At 57.2% G+C, this 19829-nt stretch overlaps 1 protein-coding gene across 5 annotated transcripts; it reads right to left on the bottom strand.

Annotated features, from left to right (window-relative positions):
- Positions 1-1297: 1297 nt before the first annotated feature.
- On the bottom strand, positions 1298-19668 carry MED25 (mediator complex subunit 25). Of its 5 annotated transcripts, none has more exons than XM_081215892.1 (18): positions 19481-19668; positions 19340-19385; positions 18989-19113; positions 12495-12593; positions 11954-12074; positions 11536-11698; positions 11275-11405; positions 10948-11035; positions 10657-10850; positions 10093-10221; positions 9359-9444; positions 9223-9280; positions 9013-9120; positions 6606-6794; positions 6197-6268; positions 5847-6065; positions 5422-5605; positions 1298-3111 (listed from the first exon to the last, which is right to left on the bottom strand). In XM_081215892.1, exons 1-18 carry the CDS (start codon positions 19612-19614, stop codon positions 2867-2869), a joined length of 2391 nt encoding a protein of 796 aa, XP_081072018.1. In that variant the 5' UTR covers positions 19615-19668; the 3' UTR covers positions 1298-2866. The 5 variants fall into 5 exon arrangements, with proteins under 5 accessions (XP_081072018.1, XP_081072020.1, XP_081072021.1 ...); XM_081215893.1 differs by lacking the exon at positions 1298-3111 and adding an exon at positions 4838-4970; XM_081215894.1 differs by lacking the exon at positions 18989-19113 and having other exon boundaries at positions 19481-19608.
- Between the last annotated feature and the right edge of the window lie 161 nt (positions 19669-19829).

Below are 19829 nucleotides of genomic sequence, written 5' to 3'. Positions count from 1 at the left end.
GGCCAATGACAACAACCATGGCTGATAGCAGCTCTCCTGAGGGGAGGGCTGTGCTGAGCCCGCCAGGTACTCCATCCTACGAGGAAGTCACTACTTGCCATGTGGGGAGACTGAGGCTCACAGAGGTGTGGGGACCTGCCCAAAGCCACACAGCTCATTGGTTCTGGAGCTGGAGGCTAAACACTGAGGTGCTAAGGTTTGCACCCTTTCTTCTACACTTCAGCAGCTTTAACAGTACCTCATGCTCAGAGAAAAATGTTCCAGAAAGACTTGCTCTATTAGCGTTGGCCGGTTCTCAGGGGTACTTAAAAGGCTGCTGTCTACACCCCGGCTGTGAAATGTGGAGGTGAGTTCTCCATGTCTAGACCTCCACTCTCCGGGCCCGCCCGTAACCAAGGGCTTTCTCCTGCCTCACCCTGTGTATGATATGCACCCGTGATGACACTGTGACAGTCCCTTTGGTTCCTCTAATTGGGTGCTGAGGTCAAGAGGGCCTCATAGGCCCACAACGGCCAAACCAGTGACTGGAAACATTTCTTTGTCTGATCAACTTGTCCCAGATGGACTGGAGCCTGTGTTTCCCTGCAGGGCAATGTCCACCCTGGTGGGAACGACACGTGCTGCTCCCCCCTAGTCTTCTTCCCTTTTAGCGGCTTTGGACACAGTCGATCACTCTCCTCAGAAACTCGGCTTCCAGAACACACGTGCCTGCCTGCCCCCCAGCCCCCACCCAACCCTCACACGTGGGTCCTTCTCTGGCCTCTGTCCTTTGTCCTCGCGTCTTCTTCTTCCAGAGGTCACAAAATGGCGGCCCGGTGGCCTCGTGAGACCCACCAGCGGATTTTGTTTGGTCCTCACAGTGTTTTTTGGTTTTAATTTGAATGCAGTTAGGCGGGGCAAGCACTCCCCAAGTTCGCCACAGTCCCCATCAATCCTTGTCGTCTTACACCCGTCCGCGTCACACATTTCCATCACCTGCCTGGTCCCTGGAGCCATCTGAGTTTTCAGAAACCCCTGCTACGCACGCTGCCTGGGAAACCTCACCCGCTTTTCCCTCCTTCGACCGCCACCGGGATCTCCTGCTCCATCTCTCATCTGCGTCAGAATCGCCGAGGGAACTTGTTCCAAATGCTGACGCCCAGCCTCCCTCCCGCCCCCGGATGGATTTGCTTCGACAGTTCTAGATGGTTCTAGATGGTTCTAGGGCAGGGATCGTAAACTCAAATGCCGGCAGGAGCCAGGTGGGCCACATAAATGAGTGAACTTGCCAGGTATAAGAAAAGTCGACGGCCAGAAATATAATCAAATGGAATCTTTACTGAACTCTGGTGAATGCATGGAACATAATACAAACATGTATGATACTGGAGTTTATATTTCAAATCCAAAATTGAAAAAATACAAATTGAAAAATAGAAATATTTAATTACTAAAATTTTTTTTCTCTGTCGTAACTCTTCTGGCTCCCTGACTTGAAGCCGGGAGGCGGACATCATCCCTGCCGCCCCCGGATGTCAACGTCAGGCCTTGGATGTCATGGTGGGATGGGTGGTTGAGAATTCAACCTGGACTCCTGAAGCTGGGAGCGATATTGAACTTGATTCAGTTTTGTAACGGAAAACGGCTGTTCACAAGCGTGGCCACTTCCAAACACGGAGATTCAGGACAACTACTGGAGAGTGGTGTAGGGCTGTCATCTTCCGATGGAACCCACTTAGGAACCAGCAGCTTACTGCCCTGTAGTTCGTTCAATAACTACTATTTGCGGTCTGCATTCACACGATCGACATTAACCAGCAAAGGCAAAGTGGACAGTGTTAGTTTGTTTTCATCAAGTCTGGACGTGGAGAGCCCTTGGGGGGATTTGGTCTTTAACCCCACGAGTTGGGTGGACGTGGTCTGGGCCATGTCTTTCGTTTCTGGAAACCAACTGCAGCAACGAAAGGGAGGCAGAATATTCCCTGCCAACGACTTCCCCACTTTTGCCAGGACTGGGTGAACACGATCATACATTCAAGTAGCTGTTTGTGTACGTCCTTGCGGAGAAAAGAGAGTGTTCAGAAGGGTTGGAACCTCGATCAAAAGTCTCTGACTGACCTTCTCAGGGGAACCAAGGTGTGGCTTCTGCCTCATCTGAAATGAACCAAGTGGATGGACTGCAACGGTTCAGACTGCTTCCACCCGTCCTGTGACGACCAGGTCACAGAGCTTCTATAAAACACATCGGGTCAAGTTCATCACCGGCCTGCCCGTGGTTAAGCTACACGAGCCTGTCACGGACGTCGTGTCGTGTGTTCCATTGACTTTCTTAGTAAGGTCAGTGCCTGGTGATTGATGCAACGACCTGAGTCCTCGGATCAAGGCATCCCGTCGGTCCCGTGTGACACTGATCGTTTGATCACCACCACGGTCTGTAGCTGTGCCCAGGCATTTTGACCAGTCTCCGTGAAACTGCATTTCTCTCAACACAGAAAACAGGTCACTGCCTGGTGTCGGGCCTGCCTTGGCACCGTGTCACAGATTTCTTCGGTCACATCAAGGTTCTCCACACCACAAATAAATAAAGCTAACTGGGTGGTAACAGTTCATGAGCAGCGATAGAAAAGGCCACGATTGATTTGACTCGTTCAAGCAACGGGACTTGTCAGTCTTCGGATTTCTCTTCACCTCCCCACGGGACGCAGACGCCTGCTGGACTTAAAGGATGGTCCAGACAGACATGAGTTTCTGTTCGGGAGGCGTCATTTCTGCTCCCTTATAAACTCGCTGTCGGTAGGCTGGAATGCCCAGGTGACTCTTTTCACGTGATTCCGGAACCGTGCGTGGCAGCCGTGCCACTGCTCCCGTCCGCTTCCCAAAACCAGCCCTACTGACACTTGAGGCCCTTTTTCAGTTCATTGAGTATCGCGTCTCGCGTCTGCTCTGTGTACTGGTCGAAGCTCTTACTGTGCTTGGATTCATAGTGACGCCTCAGGTTGTATTCTTTCAACACAGACACGATTTTTTTGCATATTAAGCACGTAGGCATGCTCTTCACCTCCACAAAGAAATAGGCTCGCTCCCATTTCTCTCGAAACACGTGGCCCTCTCGTTCTCTCTTTCGTTTTGCCACTTTTGGTAGAGACATGGGTACAAGAAAGATTTCACTGTCTCCGAACACTACCACAGGAACAACAACAGTGCAAGCCCCGTGGCAAAGGCAACAGCCTCCTGCCTCGTGGTAGGGGAGTCAAGAGGGAGTGGTGGGGACTGTGGCGAACCAGAGAGCACACGCCCCACTGAAAGGGGCAGCTCCAGCCCGTTGTTTGCTAGGCAGAAGGGCGGGCCCAGGGGTGCCAGATCTTCTGACTTGTCAAGAGAAGCCAAGACTGCAGATTTTGTGTGTGTGTGTGTGTGTGTGTGCGTGTGTGAATCATCCTGATTTTTACAACTAACTTGTTAGGAAAAAAAATGCCACATATGCTAACACAGGGAAGGCCAAACAAAACTCATCTGTAGAGTGGCCCACGGGCCACCAGATTGCAACCTCTCTCCTGGGACGGGGCCCAGGAATCTGATGTTAACCGGCGTCTCAAACAATGCGGATGCTGGTGGTCCAGCTGTGGACCACGCTCTGAGCAACACTGCTCTAGGGTCTGACAACAGACAACTAATTTTCTGCCCCCGGGCCAGAGCACCCCTGTGTGCCAGCCACGTGTCTGTATCCAGCTGTCCCCTGGACGTCTCTGTAAGGACGACCTGAGGCCCCTTGCCTCATTACATCCCAAACCTGTACATCCTCCTTACGTTCCTGCCGGGTTTCCCATCACCAGGATGGCTCCACTGTCCACCCTGTCCAAAGCCCTGGAAGGTAGGTCTCTGCCTGGGACCTGGAGCCTGCCCTCTCCACATGAGACCTCATCCATTCTGGTGTCTTCAACCACCAAACATATACTGTTGCTAAGGACACACATCCTGAGCTCCCAACACAGCCTTGGTCACTTGGATGTCCCTGGACCATCAGCACTCACTACTGGCTCCTTCTCCCAGCTCCCTGCCTCAGGGAGGCCCACTGCCTACCACACAACCAGGCCAGGTCCTGGGCACTGCCCTCGACCCCACCCGTATGCCCCCAGCTTTCTTTGCACAGCACACTAGTCTCTAGCCTCACCCCTCCTGCCCCCCGACTCGGCCCAGCCCCTCCTCTGGCCTCTCCTCTCCCCAGGGAAATTGCCCCAGACCCCTACCTGCCTTCCGTCCTGCCCCATCACATCCCATAGCCCAGAGGGGGCTTTCTGAGAGCCAGCCGACCCAGGCCTGGCCCCTGCTCGTGGCCTCCTGCAGCTCTTCTGCATCCCCTGGACAAGCCTCCAGCTGCGTGGTTTGGAATCTGAGCCCCATCCCCGCCTGGCGCTTGCCCACCTCTCTAGGCCCCCCTCCCTTATGCTCATGCTTCAGAAGCATGGACTCGCTCCTCTGACCACCCCAAGCTTCCTCCTGCCCCCACACGTTCATTTCTGTGGTCTCCGCACCTAGACCGCCAGTGCCTGCCTTCCCAGCCTCCCTGACTCCTGCTTCTCACAAATGCTGCCAAGCCCAGCTGGTTCAGAGGCCTCCTCCGGGCCCACCTGGCACCCTCTCTAGCTCCACGAGTGCACGTGGTCCTGTGGGCCCTGCTTGCTGCCTCCACACCTCCCTAGAGCCAGGCTGTACCAGACTGCCTGACTCGCCGCCAAGGCCCTGGCCTCACCAGCCCGGGGCCTCAGGGACGTCTGTTGAAGCGAGAACAAGGACAGAGGTGTCTCCCCCCGTCTCCTCCTGCCCAGTCCTGGGGGATGTCAGTGACGGGAGCCGGGGCGTGTGTTAAAAGGAACTTTATTGGGTGTCGGGGGTTCAGATGAGGTCCATGAGGATGTCGTCCTCCATGACGCTGGGCTGCAGGCCCGGCTGGGGGACCGGGCCCCGGGGACCCCCGCTGAGCAGCATCTGACCTGGGGGGCAGTGGGGAAGGGACTGCATCTCCCAGTAGTCCCTAGGGCCCTGGAGGGCCCTGGGCCTGCTTCCTCCCTCCTCCTCTGGGAGCCCAAGGCACTGAGTGGTCTAGGAAGCCCTGGGGGGACCCACAGAGGCGCCTTCTGACGCCATGTGACCACAGATAGTCTGTTTCCCGTTAAGCCTTTGGGAGCCCATCCCCCAACATACCTCTCTGGCCCTAAGACTGCGCTTCCCAGCAACCCCAGGAAGACACGCAGGAGGGGAATGGTGGGGAGACCTCCTGCCTCCTTGGTCCCCCAGGAGCCCTTAGAGCCCCAAAAGCCACGGGGGACCCGCTATTCTTCACTCCCAGAACTTTACTTCCCAGAAGTCATTGGTCTTGGGGCTCCGGTCCAGGGGCTGTTGGGATACTCAGTCCAGGACCCTGGCCTCCCCGAACCCCCTTACCTGGCAGTGGAGCCCTCGGGGGAAGCTGTGCAGACCACGACTGGGCCGGTGGCGGCGGGTGCAGGAGCGGGGGCCCCAGCTGGGGCTGCCCCAGGCCCTGGTGCGGTGGGGGCAGCAGTGCAGGGGCCCCTGGTGGCTGGAGGTGGTGGAGGGCGGCCTGAGGCGGGGGCACCCCGGTCTGGGGCTGGGAGAACAAGGAAAACAGCTCAGAGGGCCCTGGTGGGGAGCCCCCACCTCCCCCAGCCCCTCGGGTAGCTTCTAAGGAATCTTAGCAGAAGCCCACATCAGACACCTGGGGAGGAGCCAGGCGGGCCGCCAGTCACACCCTCCGATCAAGCCAACCTCCCGCCTCCAAGATGAGAGGAATCAAACTGTCAGGGCCCAGGACCCACAACTCCCATCTGCCCCCCACCCCCAAATCTCACCGGTGGTGGGTTGAGGAGGAGGCTCCGCAGTTGGGGGTTGGCCCCGGGGTTCTGGGGCCGAAGTATGGGTCCGGGAGGGGGCGGGCCGGGGGCCGCTCCGGGAGGGCCTTGTGGGGCGCCCGGGGGTGCCTGGGCAGCACCCTGGGGCTGCGGCTGCCCCGTGGCCGTAGAGGCCCCCACGGTACCCTGCGGCTGGGGCTGCGGTGGGCGGAGCTGGAGCTGATAGGAAGAGACGGGGGTGAGGGCAGAGCCCCCAGACACCTTGACCTCTGCGGTGGGGTCAGAATGAATCACAGCCTCCTCTGGGGCCTCCCCCGCCCGGGCCCTGACCCCATTGGCCCTGTCCTCACCAGGTTCTGCGAGGGCCTTGCCTGGTCTTCCAGAATGGGGCCCAGCCCCGGGGGTGCCTGCTGTGCCCCCATCTGTGTGGGGAGAGAGGGAGCAGATCAGTGGCTGGCGGGGTGTCCCCATGTCGGGGAGGGTCTGTGCCCTGAGAGGGAACCTGTCAGGAGCTGAGGACCTTTTCTGCGGTGGGTGGGCGGGTCTGGGAAGTAAACCTTACGTTCCCAGGTCCCCAAGAGGGGGCTGTGTCTTAGAGATTCGACAAGAACACTAAAAAAGGAGAGAAACGGTGCATGGCAACATGGGGATGGGGATGGGGCTGAACTTGGCAGGAGTAAGCGTCCAGCGCTGGAGCCCCAGGAGGGCGCTGTGGGGTCGGGCCAGGAGCTCTGGGGCCAGGAGCTCTGGGGCACTCACCCCGCGCTGCTGCTCCAGCTTCTGCTGCTGGACCTGCTTGTGGTTGGTGATGACCTGCCGGATGCCGTTGACGAAGCCGCTCTGGTCGTAGGGGATGAGGCCCATGAAGATCTTCTTCTTGGACGAGTACAGGAGCATGAGCACGCGCACCTCGCAGGGGGCCGTGTGCGGGAAGTGCACGCAGCCCGCCTGTGGGAGAGGATCAGAGCTGGTCACACCCCGGAGGAGGAGGCCTCCCACCCCTCCAGGTTTCAGATGGTTCTAGAGGCCCCACAGGCCGGGAGTGGCAAGCTTTCTGCTCTGAAAGGTTGAGGAGACTCAGGTGTGGCCTGAGGCTGCTCCAGAGAGCTGGGTGCCCACAGGAACAGGGCGAGGCTGGGCACCTGTTCACTTGCTGACCACCGGGCAGGAGAGCAGAGAGTTAGTCCCACCAACTGTGCCACACCACGGGAGGCTGCCCTCCTCAAAGCCCCACTGGGAGGGCTCACGGCTGAGAGGGAGGGGCTTCAACACAGAGCTGACACTGGAACCATGTGATCAATGGTGGTGGCAGATACGTGACTGACTGGGAATCCAAGAGGCCCTTGGGGGCGCCACACCCTCTGGGCCTCAGTACCTGCAGTGAGAACCTCGGGTGGCAGCACTAACGTCACAAGGGATGTGACTCTGGGATGTGCAGATACACATCAGGCATCCTGCCCATGGCTGGACACACAGGAAGTATCCGGGATACATTAGCGAATGTCAGGTGAGGCCGTAATACGCAGGGTGTTCAGGAGGTGGGCTCTTGGGGGAGGAGGGGCTGATAAGACTGAGGTCCCCCCTGTAGAACCTTGGCCAAGTAAGCCTTGCTTTCTCATACGAGGCAGAACCTGCTAGTCGCCTACCATCTGCCCTTCTCCCCTGGGCAGAGAACCCCGATTCCGTTTGGGAAGCAACATGTTTGGGTCCCAGGGCACTCATGGGTGCCTGTTCCCCGATGCTCTCCTCTGCAGCCAGGGGTGGCCCAGCGGCCTGGGTCTGGCCCAAGACGTGAAGGGAAGCCTGCCTGAGAGCGTGGGAAAGTGCTTTCCTAAAGAAAGGGAAATACACGGCTGATGCCACGCCTCCTTCTTGCCTTCAAACAAGAGTCCTCGAGCTTCGAAAGCCATCTTACCACCACGAGAGAGAAGCCAAGAGAACCCCAGAGATCCTGGCCCTGACGTCATGGGGCTACATAACTAACCCCGAGAGCTGCTCACCTCTGGATGTCCTGTTACGTGTCACAAATGAATGCCTGCTTGTACAATGCTCAGTTTGGGGACATCCCTCTCAGAACCCAGCCGCCATGCTGTGAAGACGCCCAAGCCACACGGGGAGGCCACATGCGGGCACCCGGATGGCCAGGCCCAGCTGAACCCCACTGACAGCACCACGTGAGTGGGCCAAATTGCACCTCCAGCCCAGGTGAGCTTTCACATGACCACAGTCTCAGCCGCCACCTGACGGTAACCCCAAGAGTCCCCAGGCAAGACGAGCCCAACTGAGCCCAGCTGACGCACACAGGACTAGGAGAAAGAGTAAACTGCTGTTGTAAGCCTCCGCCCCAATCATCTATCTGCTCTAAAAACTCTGCTGGTTGGGTGTACTGCTATTTGCAGTGGAAGGGATTCCCAACTCTCAGGATCACCTTCTTTGTAGAACTTTCCTGAGGATTCCATGAGGTAACCCGCGAAAAGTCCCCTCTCCTAGAAAAGTGCCAGGCCCACAGGATGTACTCAACTGGTTCCGCTCTATTTAGAGAGCCTCCCTCAGTGTTATGAGTTGAACTGTATCCTCCAAAAAGACATGCTGAAGTTCCAAACCCCAGCACCTGTCAATGTGACCTTATTTGGAAATAGGGTGTTTGCAGATGTAACAAGTTAGGATGAGATCATTAAAGTAGACCCCAATCCAAATGACTGGTGTCCTCATAAGACGACAGAGACACACACACAGGGAAGAAACACACAGAGGGAAGACAGCCATGTGACAACAGAAACAGAGACTGGAGTTTTGCAGCCTAAAGCCGACCCCGCCGGGGACTACCAGCTGTAGGAGGCAAGGAAGGCTCTTCCCCTAGAGGCTTCAGAGAGCGCGGCCCTGCTGACACCCTGACTTCATTCAGACGCCTCTTTTCCGGAAGTGCGAGAGGATACACTTCTGTCGTTCCTGGCCCCAGGAAGCCAACCCAGCAAACCCCGTCAGAGCCACGGGTTTTAACATGGAATGGACCTCAATCTGGTGCATGTTGCAATTATAAAAAAAAAAAAAAGCTAAGGCTGAGGAACGTGAGGTCACAAAGGCAGCCCCACCATCAAAACTGGCTCCCTTGGGCCCAGGACGATGAGGAGTGGACACCTGTCCCCCACCCGCCCACCCCACTCACAAAGCCGTTGCCCATGATGCGGTAGAGGCCTTTGAGGGAGTCCAGGTCCTTGTTGGTGAAGTGGAACTGGACCATCCTTGAGTTCCGGAACAAAGGGCCCAGGGTGGTCTGCGGGAGACACTGACGTCAGCCGGCGAGCGGAGCAGGGACGTGAGGCGGGGGAGGACAGAGGCGGGAGGGGGTGGGCGGCTGTCCTCTCCCACCACTCACCAGCAGCTGCTGTGGGATAAGCTGCATGATCAGCTTCTGGGGCCACTGCTCTGTTTTCCTGGGGCAACAACGGGAGGGGTGTCAGGAAGATGCACACCCCAGCTCACTGCCCACCCCACCCCCAGCAGGCACCTACAGGTTCTCGCCATGATTCACGTAGACCTGACAAGGCAGTGACCGAGTCAGCTTGGTGTTGGCGTCCACGGAGGCAGGTTTGGGCTTCTGAGGGGAAGAAGAGCATGTCATGGTGAGAAAGGCCCCGAGCCTCCATCCCCTTGGCCTCTCCTGCCCTACCCTGGGAGCCCCAAAGCTCAGGACCCCCACCCCAGTTTAAGTCCCACGAGCCCTGGGCCCCTCCGCCAGACCATCAACCCCACAATCCTCTAGCCTTCAAATTCCACAAACGCTGGGGCTCCTCCTCTTGCCCCCGAATCCCACAGCCCTCTGTCCCCTAGATGCCACCATCCCCTGGATCTGCCCTGGACCGAGAATCCAAGACCTCTCTCTCTTTTTTTTTTTTTTTTTTTTTTGCGGTACGCGGGCCTCTCACTGTTGTGGCCTCTCCCGTTGCGGAGCACAGGCTCCGGACGCGCAGGCTCAGTGGCCATGGCTCACGGGCCCAGCCGTTCCGCGGCATGTGGGATCTTCCCGGACCGGGGCACGAACCCGCGTCCCCTGCATCAGCAGGCGGACGGACTCTCAACCACTGCGCCACCAGGGAAGCCCCCAAGACCTCTCTTAATCCTGAATTCCGGGCTATAAATCCCACGTGTCCTTGGGACTATCCTCAGGACCACAAGTCCCACGACCCCATGGGGGCCCCAGCCTAACCCTGCACCCCACCAGGCCTGGCCCTATGGACCCACTCACCTCCTGCCACTCGAGGACCCCGCTCCAGGCCAGGAGTTTGTTGGAGACTGACTGCTGCCCGCCGAGGGCCGGGGCCCCGAGCTGGGCCGGAGAAGGGCCATTCACCCCGCCTGGGGCCACGGTGCCCGCCTGACAGAGGGGAGGAAGGAGGGCCACGGGGCAGGGTCAGACCATCTTCTGGGAGGGAGTGTCCTGAGAGAGGGACAAACCAACAAGGGGAACGGGACGGAGGCCCCTTCCTCTGCACCCCCAGGCCCAGAACACCACGGGGCCGAGCCTGGGACCATAAATGCTCTGACCCTGTAGGATTCAAAGACTCTCAAGCCCCTGATGTCCTGCGCTCCCAGGATTCCTCGGGCTCCTCAGAACAGCCTTCACCCACCCGGAACCACAAACTCCATGATCCTGCCCCCGGACCCGCTAGTCTCGGTGTTGCCTGTAGCACAAGCTCCATGAGCCCCTGAGGACCCTGAACAACAAGGCCCACGTGCCCCTGGGCCCTCCTCAGAAAGGCCAACTGCTCCTCCCCTGCACTGTGTTAGCAGCCAGAAGGCAGGTACCTACCATGGATGGTGCTCCTGGCTGTGCAGGGGGTGCCAGGCCCGGGCCAGGGGCCACAGTGGAGACCAGGCTGGGCTGGGAAGCAGGAGGTGGCTTGGGGGCGCCGGGGGGCCCTGGGGGCAGCGGGGGGGCCTGGGCCTGGCTGTAGGGGGGACCCACTCCTGGAGCGGCTTGCTGAAGGGGGTTGATGGGCGAGACTGCGGGAGAGACCAAGGGAAGCGGTGGGGGCAGGTGTGTGGAGAGTGGCCCGGCTGCCCCCCGCCCCGCCCTGCCACATCCCCGCCCAGGACTCACAGCGAGGGCCCAGCCCAGCCTTCTGGCTCTTGGCGGCCTCCACTGCGTTCTGGGCAGCGACCTGGGCTGCACTCAGGTTCCCAGGGACCTGGCAGTAGAGGGGAAGGGCTGGTGAGGACCACCCTCCCCAGCCCCAATATCGCAGGAGCTCGTGACTCCCATCACCCCACAGGGACGTGATTCCCCAGCCCTAAAAGTTCTACCCTCCAGGTGTCTCAAGGGAGACGCCCATCACCCCCAAGGCCCAACATCCAGCTAGGTCTCTCCCAAGGGGCCAGGGCTCCCGCAAGGCCCCAGGGCGTGTCCCTTCCCTGGTGATGTTCGCACCTGGTACTGCTGGGGGACAGGGGGCAGAGGCTGCTGGGGGGCTGCTGAGAGCGTGGCCCCCGAGGGTGGTGCTGGAGGCAGGGGCACAGGCTGCTTCGGCTGCAGGGGGCCGGGGGCTGAGCCACCTCCGACTGAGAGCCAAGGATGGACGATCGAGCCCCACGAGAAGGAAATTGAGAGACGGGAAGAAAATCCAAGTCAGAAGAAGCCGGGGAGGACGCCCCTCCCACCCCCGTCCCCCCAGCAGCACCTGGGCCTCACCTGGCAGCACAAGCCCCCGCACCAGCACCATGTGCCGCGGGTCCTGGCTCACATCTGCTGGCGGCTGCAGCGGCTCCAGCATGGCCGGAGGAGCTGCCTTCTCGAACAGAAGCCGCAAGGCAGGCAGCTTCCGGGGAGACACGATGGAGAAGTAGATTCCTCGCTACAGGAGAGGGGACAAGCAGTCAGGACAAAGCCACCAGGCCAAGCCCTGGCTGTCACACCTGCTGGGCCCTAAAACCAAATCCCATCAGGCTTTGGGACAGGAGACCCCAAGACCTGTATTAGCTGCCCCAGAGAATTCTGGGTTATAGTTCTTCCAACAGGCGGCAGCAGAGCTGGCCACGGAGTCTGTGATGATCCTGTGACCCAGGACGGCAGGCCCCAGCCCTCCTCCCTCAGACCCAGGAGTCCTCACCTCCCCAATCTTCTGCACGAGGGTCTCCGTCGTGCACCCAGAGTACGTGGTGCTCTCAACAGCAGGCAGCAGGTACGGGGGCGAGTTGCAGATAAGGAGGCAGACGCGGTGCGTCTGGCCGCTGCCGAGGACAAGGAAAGATGTGGAGCGCGTGGCAACAGGGGCCCTGAGGAAAGACCCAGAGCCGGCACCGGCAGAGGTGCAAGTCCTCCGCCCCACGGGAAGTCAGGAGTCAGGCCCCTATCTCACGGCTGCGAACACTGAGGCCCGGAAGAGGCTCCTGACTCACTCTAAGACACCGGGCGAGCAGGGCAGGCAGGAAGCAGACCCAGGGCCGGCTCCCCTTTGATGAGGACACCGAGACTGGGCACGGGCCAGGTGTCCTCAGCAGAACACCGCCTGGACACCGCCTGCTTCCTGGCCCCAAGTGTCGGGCACGCGGAGCCCACCCACCTCCCCACAGTGCGGCTGGGGGCGGAGCCCCACGACAGGCAAGGCCGGCTGCGTGCGCGGTGGCCAGAGGCCGACGCGGGCCACTCACATCTGCTCCCGCATCTTCCTGAAGTCGTCGAACAGCTGCAGGGCTGTGCTGAGGCCTTCTGCAATGAGGCTGCAGCTCTCGCCACCCCCGCCCATGAACCTGCAGGGGGCCAGGCGGTCGGTCAGCCCCCGGGGGGCCCTGCGGCTCCAGCCCCCAGCCCCTGGGCCACCCTGGAAGGGCCCGAACCTGTGCCATCCCTCTTCGTAGACTGGGCACCTTGGGACAGGGACACTGCAGAGTTTCCTGCTCTATCCCCAGTGCCGGCACGAGGACAGGGGACATTTATCATCTCCTGCAAGGCAGTCCCTCTAGCGAGAGGCCCCATCAGAAGATGGAACAGAGAAAGGGTCCAGGACTCTAAGCCCAGGATCCTGTGCTGTGTCCCAGTCCCTGTGCACCTTGCCCTCTCTGGGCCATCTGCCCTGGCCTCACCCCAGCTTCCCAGCCTGGTGCAGGGGCCTCCTCTGTCTTCACAGTGTTATGGGTTGAACTGGGTCCCCCAAAACAGGTATGCTGAAGTCCTAGCCCTCCACCACACCTTAGGATGTGACCTGATTTGGAAACAGAGTCTTTACAGAGGTAAACAGGCTACAATGAGGCCCTTAGGGTGGCCTTAATCCAATATGACCGGTGTCCTTATAAGAAGGGGGACTTGGGACACAGAGACAGACACACTCAGAGGAAAAGCGATGTGGATGTGACGAGACACAGGGAGAACGCCACGTGGAGATCAGAATGACACTGCCACAGGGCAAGGAATGTCTGGGGCGACCAGAAGCTGGAAGAGGCAAGGAAGGAAAGGAACCCTCCCCTAAAGCTCCAGAGGGAGCACGGCCCTGCCCCCCCATCTCAGACTCCTGGACCCAAAACTGCGAGACAAAACTTTCTGTTGCTGTAAGCCACCCTGTTTCTTATACTGTTACAGCAGCCCCAGGAAACTACTACACACAGATCTGGGTTTCTCCCCCAGCTGATCTACAGAGGGGTCACCAGTGTCCGTCCCCGTGAGGCCTGTGGCAGGCCTCTGCTAGACTGCAGCTGTTATCACCATGATTCTTTGGGTCACGTGGTCGCAAGGCTGACCCTTTGCCGCAGGGGACATCTGTGCAGACTGGGCCCCGCTCTGGGAGCCCTAAGGGCCCTGTTGCTCTGAACCATGGCCCTGTGTCTGTGTCGGCACCTGTCTCCCCGACAAGGCAGGGACGGGGTCTGTGACCTCCCTTGTCGCCAGCCTCACCAACCCCACCCCGCCAAGCCTGGCACAAGGGAGGCCTTGGGAACTGTGTGTTACATAAACAAATGGCTTCAAATCCAACCCTGGCCATCAAGGCCAGAATAGAGCCAAGCCCTCAGCTGGGCATCTGGGGCCCTGCCCACCTTCCACTCCATCCTCTCTGGGTGCAAGTCCTCAAGAGCTTCTTGGGTGTCCCTGGACTCCGTGATCAGCCACGCGCCCAGGCATCTGCCTGTGCTGTCCGCCCCAAGACCATGTACCGCTGCCCCTTCTGGCACAGGTGGAAACCCTGCTTACCTAACCAGACACCCAGCCCAGTGTCATCCTCCTCCAGGAAGCCTTCCTCACCTGCCCCCTGATCTCAGGGCCCACCCTCGATCACATCACGTGTCCCCCAATACCGCGAATGTCAAGCTTCCTTCCACAGCCCACCTCCCCTCCAGACGGTGCAGCCCTCAGTGAGGGAGACCCAGTGGTCTGAGCCAGCTCTAAAAGTACACACAGAGTCCCGGGAAATGCCTGCTGAGTAAGTGAGCCACAGAAGCATGACTCCTCTGTGCCCTACCTGAATGCTTTCCCAGTGTAGACTTCTGCCCTCTGCTCCCACTCTCAGGGTGCTCAGGCCACACCACTGTTCCTCCCCATGACCCACTCCCCAGCCCTCCTCTTCCTCACCACCGAGACTCCGGTTTGCACAGGAATTTGAATGGCACAGAGTTGGGGGAGACCCCGATAAATGAACCAACTCTGGACCCACCTTACTGCCAGCTTCCTGTGCTGGAAGAAATCAAGCCATCTTCATGGCTGGGGCTAAGGAGACAGGGGTGAGGGGGCAAGGGGAGAGACAGGAAGCAACTGCTTCAAGCATTCGGGGTCTCCTTTTAGGGTGATGAAAATGTTCCAGAACTAAATAGAGAAGGTGGTTGCACAACACTTTGAATGTACTAAACGCCACTGAATTGTTCACTTTAAAATGACTGCGTGTTGGACTTCCCTGGTGGCGCAGTGGTTAAGCATCCGCCTGCCAATGCAGGGGACGTGGCTTCGAGCCCTGTCCAGGAAGATCCCACAGGCCGCGAAGCAACTAAGCCCGTGAAGCAACTAAGCCCATGCGCCACAGATACTGAGCCTGCGCTCTAGAGCCCGCGAGCCCCAACTACTGAAGCCTGTGTGCCACAACTACTGAAGCCTATGCGCCTAGAGCCCGTGCTCCACAACAAGAGAAGCCACCGCAGTGAGAATCCTGCGCACCGCAACGAAGAGTAGCCCCCGCTCGCCGCAACTAGAGAAAGCCCGCGCGCAGCAATGAAGACCCAATGCAGCGAAAAATAAATAAATATAAAAAGTAAATAAAATGACTGTGTGTTATGTGAATTTCACCTCAATTTCTAAAAACTAATTTATGAAGGAAAGTGCCATTGACCACTTTGAGATCCCAAAGCTGGCTTTTCTTCTTATTGAACAGTAAGCATAAGCCATCTTTTACCAGCTCAGAGAGAGACACGTAACAAATATTTTGTCCAAGAAATGAGAAAAACGGGCAGTGGGAGAGGGAATTCCCTGGCGGTCCAGTGGTTAGGACCCCACGCTCTCAACTGCCGAGGGCCCAGGTTCCATCCCTGGTCGGGGAACTAAGATCCCACAAGCTGTGTGGCGCGGCCAAAAAAAAAAAAAACAATGGGGAATGGGAGAAAGCATGACCAGTTGCAAAATACGTTTTAAATATCATAAAGTTTCAAATAAACCCCTCAAGTAATAAACATAAAGTAGAAATGAAACGATTCTTCATCCTCATGCCTCTGGCCCCACTTGTTCCGCCCGATGTCACACCACTGAGTCCTCACCACCCACTTTCACGGGCTAACAGGCCCCGGGAGCCCCCCAGGGGGACTGAAGGAACACGAACAGCAGCCAGCTCTGACCAGGGACTTCCTACTGCCAGACCCCTGCCCAGCCCAGCACCCCGGGGAAACACTGGCTCCAAGAGGGCGAGGACTTTGCCTGCCTCGCACCCCGACTCCTCGGTGCCTGGAACAATTTGCCCCACAAACATCTGTTGAATGAATGAAGGCACAGATGAATGAATAAATGCCCAAACGCACTGTCGCAACGGTATGGGGAAGACACTTGGGCTATTTTCCTTCTATCCTAGCCTTTTTTTTTTAATCCTTTTTTATTATTATTAATTTATTTATTGGCTGCAATCGGTCTTTGTTGCTGTACGCGGGCTTTCTCTAGTTGTGGCGAGCGGGCGCTACTCTTTGTTGTGGTGTGCGGGCTTCTCGTTGCAGCGGCTTCTCTTGTTGTGGAGCACAGGCTCTAGGCGCGCAGGCTTCAGTAGTTGTGGCACAAGGGCTCAGTAGTTGTGGCGCATGGGCTTAGTTGCTCCGCTCCATGTGGGATCTTCCCGGACCAGGGCTTGAACCCATGTCCCCTGCATTGGCAGGAGGATTCTTAACCACCGAGCCACTAAGGAAGTCCCTACCCTAGCCTTTCTGATGCTGGGTCACTAGCTGTAGGGGGGAGGGGAAACCGCCCCTCTTGTCAGAAAGGAAAATGTAGCATCAGAAATGAACCTCTCCAAAGCAAGGACGTTTCAAAAATCACACTGCCTGCTTTGTTCCGTAAGTGATGGATGTTCCAGGAAAAGATAAGATTTCTCCAAGCGTGAACAAAACTTGCTGACTTTCTTCGTGATCTCTGTTACAGACTGGCCCTGAATGCCACAGAAACTGAATTTAGATAGTTACATAGGACTTGATAAAACAGTGACGACTGTGAATATTAAATAATGGCTTAAAATGTTTATCAGCTGATTGGGAGGATTCTGGGGAGCATGCAGCACACAAAGCTTTTTTATTTGGTTACAGGTGCAGTGTATTCTAGGTTGGTTAAAGGGGAGGGTGAATATGGAATGAAAGTATTCAGAAAGCATTTCCCTCTTATCTTCCCAGTGCCCTTAACATTTTTAAAGAAGGGGGTTTAACTGCTTTTCCTGACAGCCACCAGAAGGTTTGGTTTCCTGGTGATTATCTTCCCCACAGCTTTCACCTGTTCATTTATTCAGCAAAGGTCTCCTAAGGCCTCTTGGGTCCCAGGCCCCAGCTGGAAGCAAACAGCAGGAGAAACACCCAAGTCCTGGACATTCACAGTCCAGAGGTGTGAAGCTGTGACAGGGAAACACCTGGGAGCAATGGGGTCAGAGGAGAGAGCAACTGGCTGCTTGCCAGAATCAGGGAAAGGACATTTGAGTCGGGTCTTGATGTTTATATAGGAGTTTACCAGGGGGAACCAGAGTATGAAGTGCATTCTGGGCATTCATTCATTTACTCACTTGTTCAACAAAGTTTTCCTTAGGCCTCCTTTGTACCAGGCCCTGTGCTGGGCGCTAGAGACTTGAGGGACATCAGACTTGGACTTGGGCCTCAAGGAGCCCCCATTCAACACTATTCAAGTCTTACCACAATCTAGTCCAGAGGTTCTTAAACGGGGTGGATTCTGCCCCCAAGGAGATATCTGACAACGTCTGGAGACATTTTTGTTTGTCAGACTGGGGGAGGGAAGTAGCCACTGGCATCTGCGGGGGTAGGGGCTGAAGATGCTACTGAACACCTTTCAATGCACAGTACGGCCCCCCCAATAACGAAGAATCATTTGGCCCAAAGGGTCAACAGTGCTGACGCTGAGAAACCCTGCTCTACCCTGACCATGAATTCTATAGACCATGAGGGGGAAACTTAAGAGTCAACTTTGCAGTGAACATGCAGCACCCAGTCCAGCGCATACAGCCTGGAACAAAGCAGGTGTTCAACAAACATTTGCTGCAGGGACGTACAAAGGTAACAGCGAACTGGTGTTATTTAATGAACTCTGACCAGACCCTGAGCTGAACACAGTATGGAAATCAGGTCCTGTGATCCTCCCAAGAACGCTGAGACATGGACGACTACTATCCATCTGCAATCCAAGAAACTGAAACACGAAACAACAGCAAATGCTTAGGTAGCACTTAATACTTGTCAGGCACTCTTTTAAAGAGTCATCAACTCGTTTAATTCACGAAGTATCCCTACAAAGTCACGGTAACCATGTCTCCAATGTTCCTCGTCTCCTAGTATCCACGCCCCCTCAAACACTGGACAGGACTGACTTGTGTACTAAACAGAATGTGACAGAAGTGATGGTGTGTGACTTCCAAGATTTGATCATAAAAAGCTCTGTGGTTTCCTCTTTGCTCTTTCTGTTGGATTGCTCAGGCTGAGGAAAGCCAGCTGTTGGAGGACACTCAAGCAGCCCCATGGAGACACCTTGAGGCTAACATCTGGCAAGGAATCGAGGCCTCTAGCCAATAGCCATAGGGTGAGCCACCCTGTAAATGGATCCTCCGGTCGCAATCAAACTGTTGGATGACTGCAGCCCAAAGTCATGGTGCCTGCAATCCCACAAGAGACCCTGAGCTAGAACAACCCATCGAAGCCACCCTTGAATTCCTTACTTACAGAAACCACATGAGATAATAAATGTCTGTTGTCTTAAGCAGGTTAAGTTTTTTTTTTTTTTTTTTTTTTTTGGCCGTGCCTCCAGGCATGTGGGATCTTAGTTCCCAACCAGATATCAACCTGTGCCCCCTGCAGGGGCAGTGTGGAGTCCCAACCACTGGACCGCCAAGGAAGTCCCAAGCTGCTAAGTTTTAATCTGTTACCCAATAGTGAATAAGTAACACGATAACTATAAAGACTACTAACCTTCCCGTTTTAGAGACAAATTATATGAGACACAGGGGACAGAGAGTTCTGTTGTGGTGGAGCCATGCTGTGGCCCCAGTCTGTCTGCACCTGCAAGAGCCTGCAATGGGAACTATCACAATTCACTCCAAAGCACAGAGGCCTAGCTTATCTGGGCCTAGCCCCACCCCTCTTGCACTCAGGCTTCAATGCCTCCATCTGAAAATGGAGAACTAGAGTAGAAATGAGAAGCAACAAGCTGAAAAGGGAGGAATCACACGTGGGTGCTGGAGTTCCACAGGCCTCCTTGACTGGGAAGTTCTTTCTACTTCCGAGCCAGCCAGACAGCAACATCAGCTAAGCACAGAGAACCGACCACAGAAGTGACTTAGGGATAAAACCACAATCCCCATCCCAGTCCTTTTCAGCCAACTAATGTGAGGGGATGGATCCTGCAGCTCAAATCCAAGCCACCATTCCTCCGCGGTCCGTCACAGGGTCCCCCAACCCTTCCCAAAGCCCAGAAAAGAGCTCACTTAATGCCATCGAGCCAGGTGACAAACTCATAGGCGCTGCTGGTGGGAGCGTGACACTGTACGTAGGACTCTGGGGCGCAGTCCACCGTGTTGAACACCACGAGGCTGTACTGGGTCCCCCCATACTGGAAGGGGAGGACAAAAACATTCTTCATCTGGGACCCCCAGCTCCCTTTTCCCTCAGGGGAGTTGGGGCTCCCAGCTCCCCGTCCCTTAGACCCAGGAGTCCAGACCCCAGCCCCTCCCACCTCAGACCCAGGAGTCCAGGTCCCCGCCCCCTCCTCTCTCAGACCCAGGAGCCCGGATTCCCAGCTTCCCTCTTCCCTCAAACTCAAGAGTCCCAAGACTCACGTCTCCCCCGAAGTCCGTCTCGGCAGGAGGACCACCATTAAAATACCTGTGAAGGTCGGAGGTGAAAGGTCGGGGTGAGGCAAGAGACTGTGGAAAACTAAAGTCGGAGGGCGGGGTTGGAGTCGCGGAAACGGCACTCACTCGATGGCCGGGAGCAGGTAGTGCTTGCGGAGCCCCTCGAAGTAGGGCCCCAGGTTGGCCGTGCCCTCAATTACAAACACCACGTCAGCTACGAGGCCCCCGGCGCGGGCCGGGCCCTCCGACCCAGGGACCATGCCCCGCGCCGCAGCCGCCACCGCCGCCGTAGCCACTGCGGGATGAGCGGAAGTGCGCCTGCGCTGCGCGCGCACCCTCGCCGGACGGCCTTGCGTCGCTGTTGACGCTCTAGCGGCCATGTTTGTGCGGGGCACCCAAGGCTGGTAGGTTTATCTCCATCCTCCTTCGCACCCAGTGTGTGCAAGACTCAAAAAGGACCTAGCGAACCCCTTCG

This window comes from Mesoplodon bidens (assembly GCF_964165515.1).
Source record: "Mesoplodon bidens genome assembly, chromosome: 18".
Classification (NCBI taxonomy): domain Eukaryota; kingdom Metazoa; phylum Chordata; class Mammalia; order Artiodactyla; family Ziphiidae; genus Mesoplodon; species Mesoplodon bidens.
The sequence above is the reverse complement of the archived record's forward strand: the minus strand, read 5'-3'. Positions and strand labels throughout refer to the sequence as shown.

Bases quoted from the DNA above. Each gene is read 5' to 3' on its own strand.
- MED25 (XM_081215892.1), bottom strand. From the start codon at position 19,614: ATGGTCCCTGGGTCGGAGGGCCCGGCCCGCGCCGGGGGCCTCGTAGCT. The intron at 11,406-11,535 runs GTGAGGCCCAGG...CTTGGCTCTCAG, and splicing joins GCGGGGGCTTGTGCTGCCAG to TCGGAGGTGGCTCAGCCCCC. The intron at 9,121-9,222 runs GTGAGTGGTGGG...TGTCTCCCGCAG, and splicing joins TTATCCCACAGCAGCTGCTG to ACCACCCTGGGCCCTTTGTT.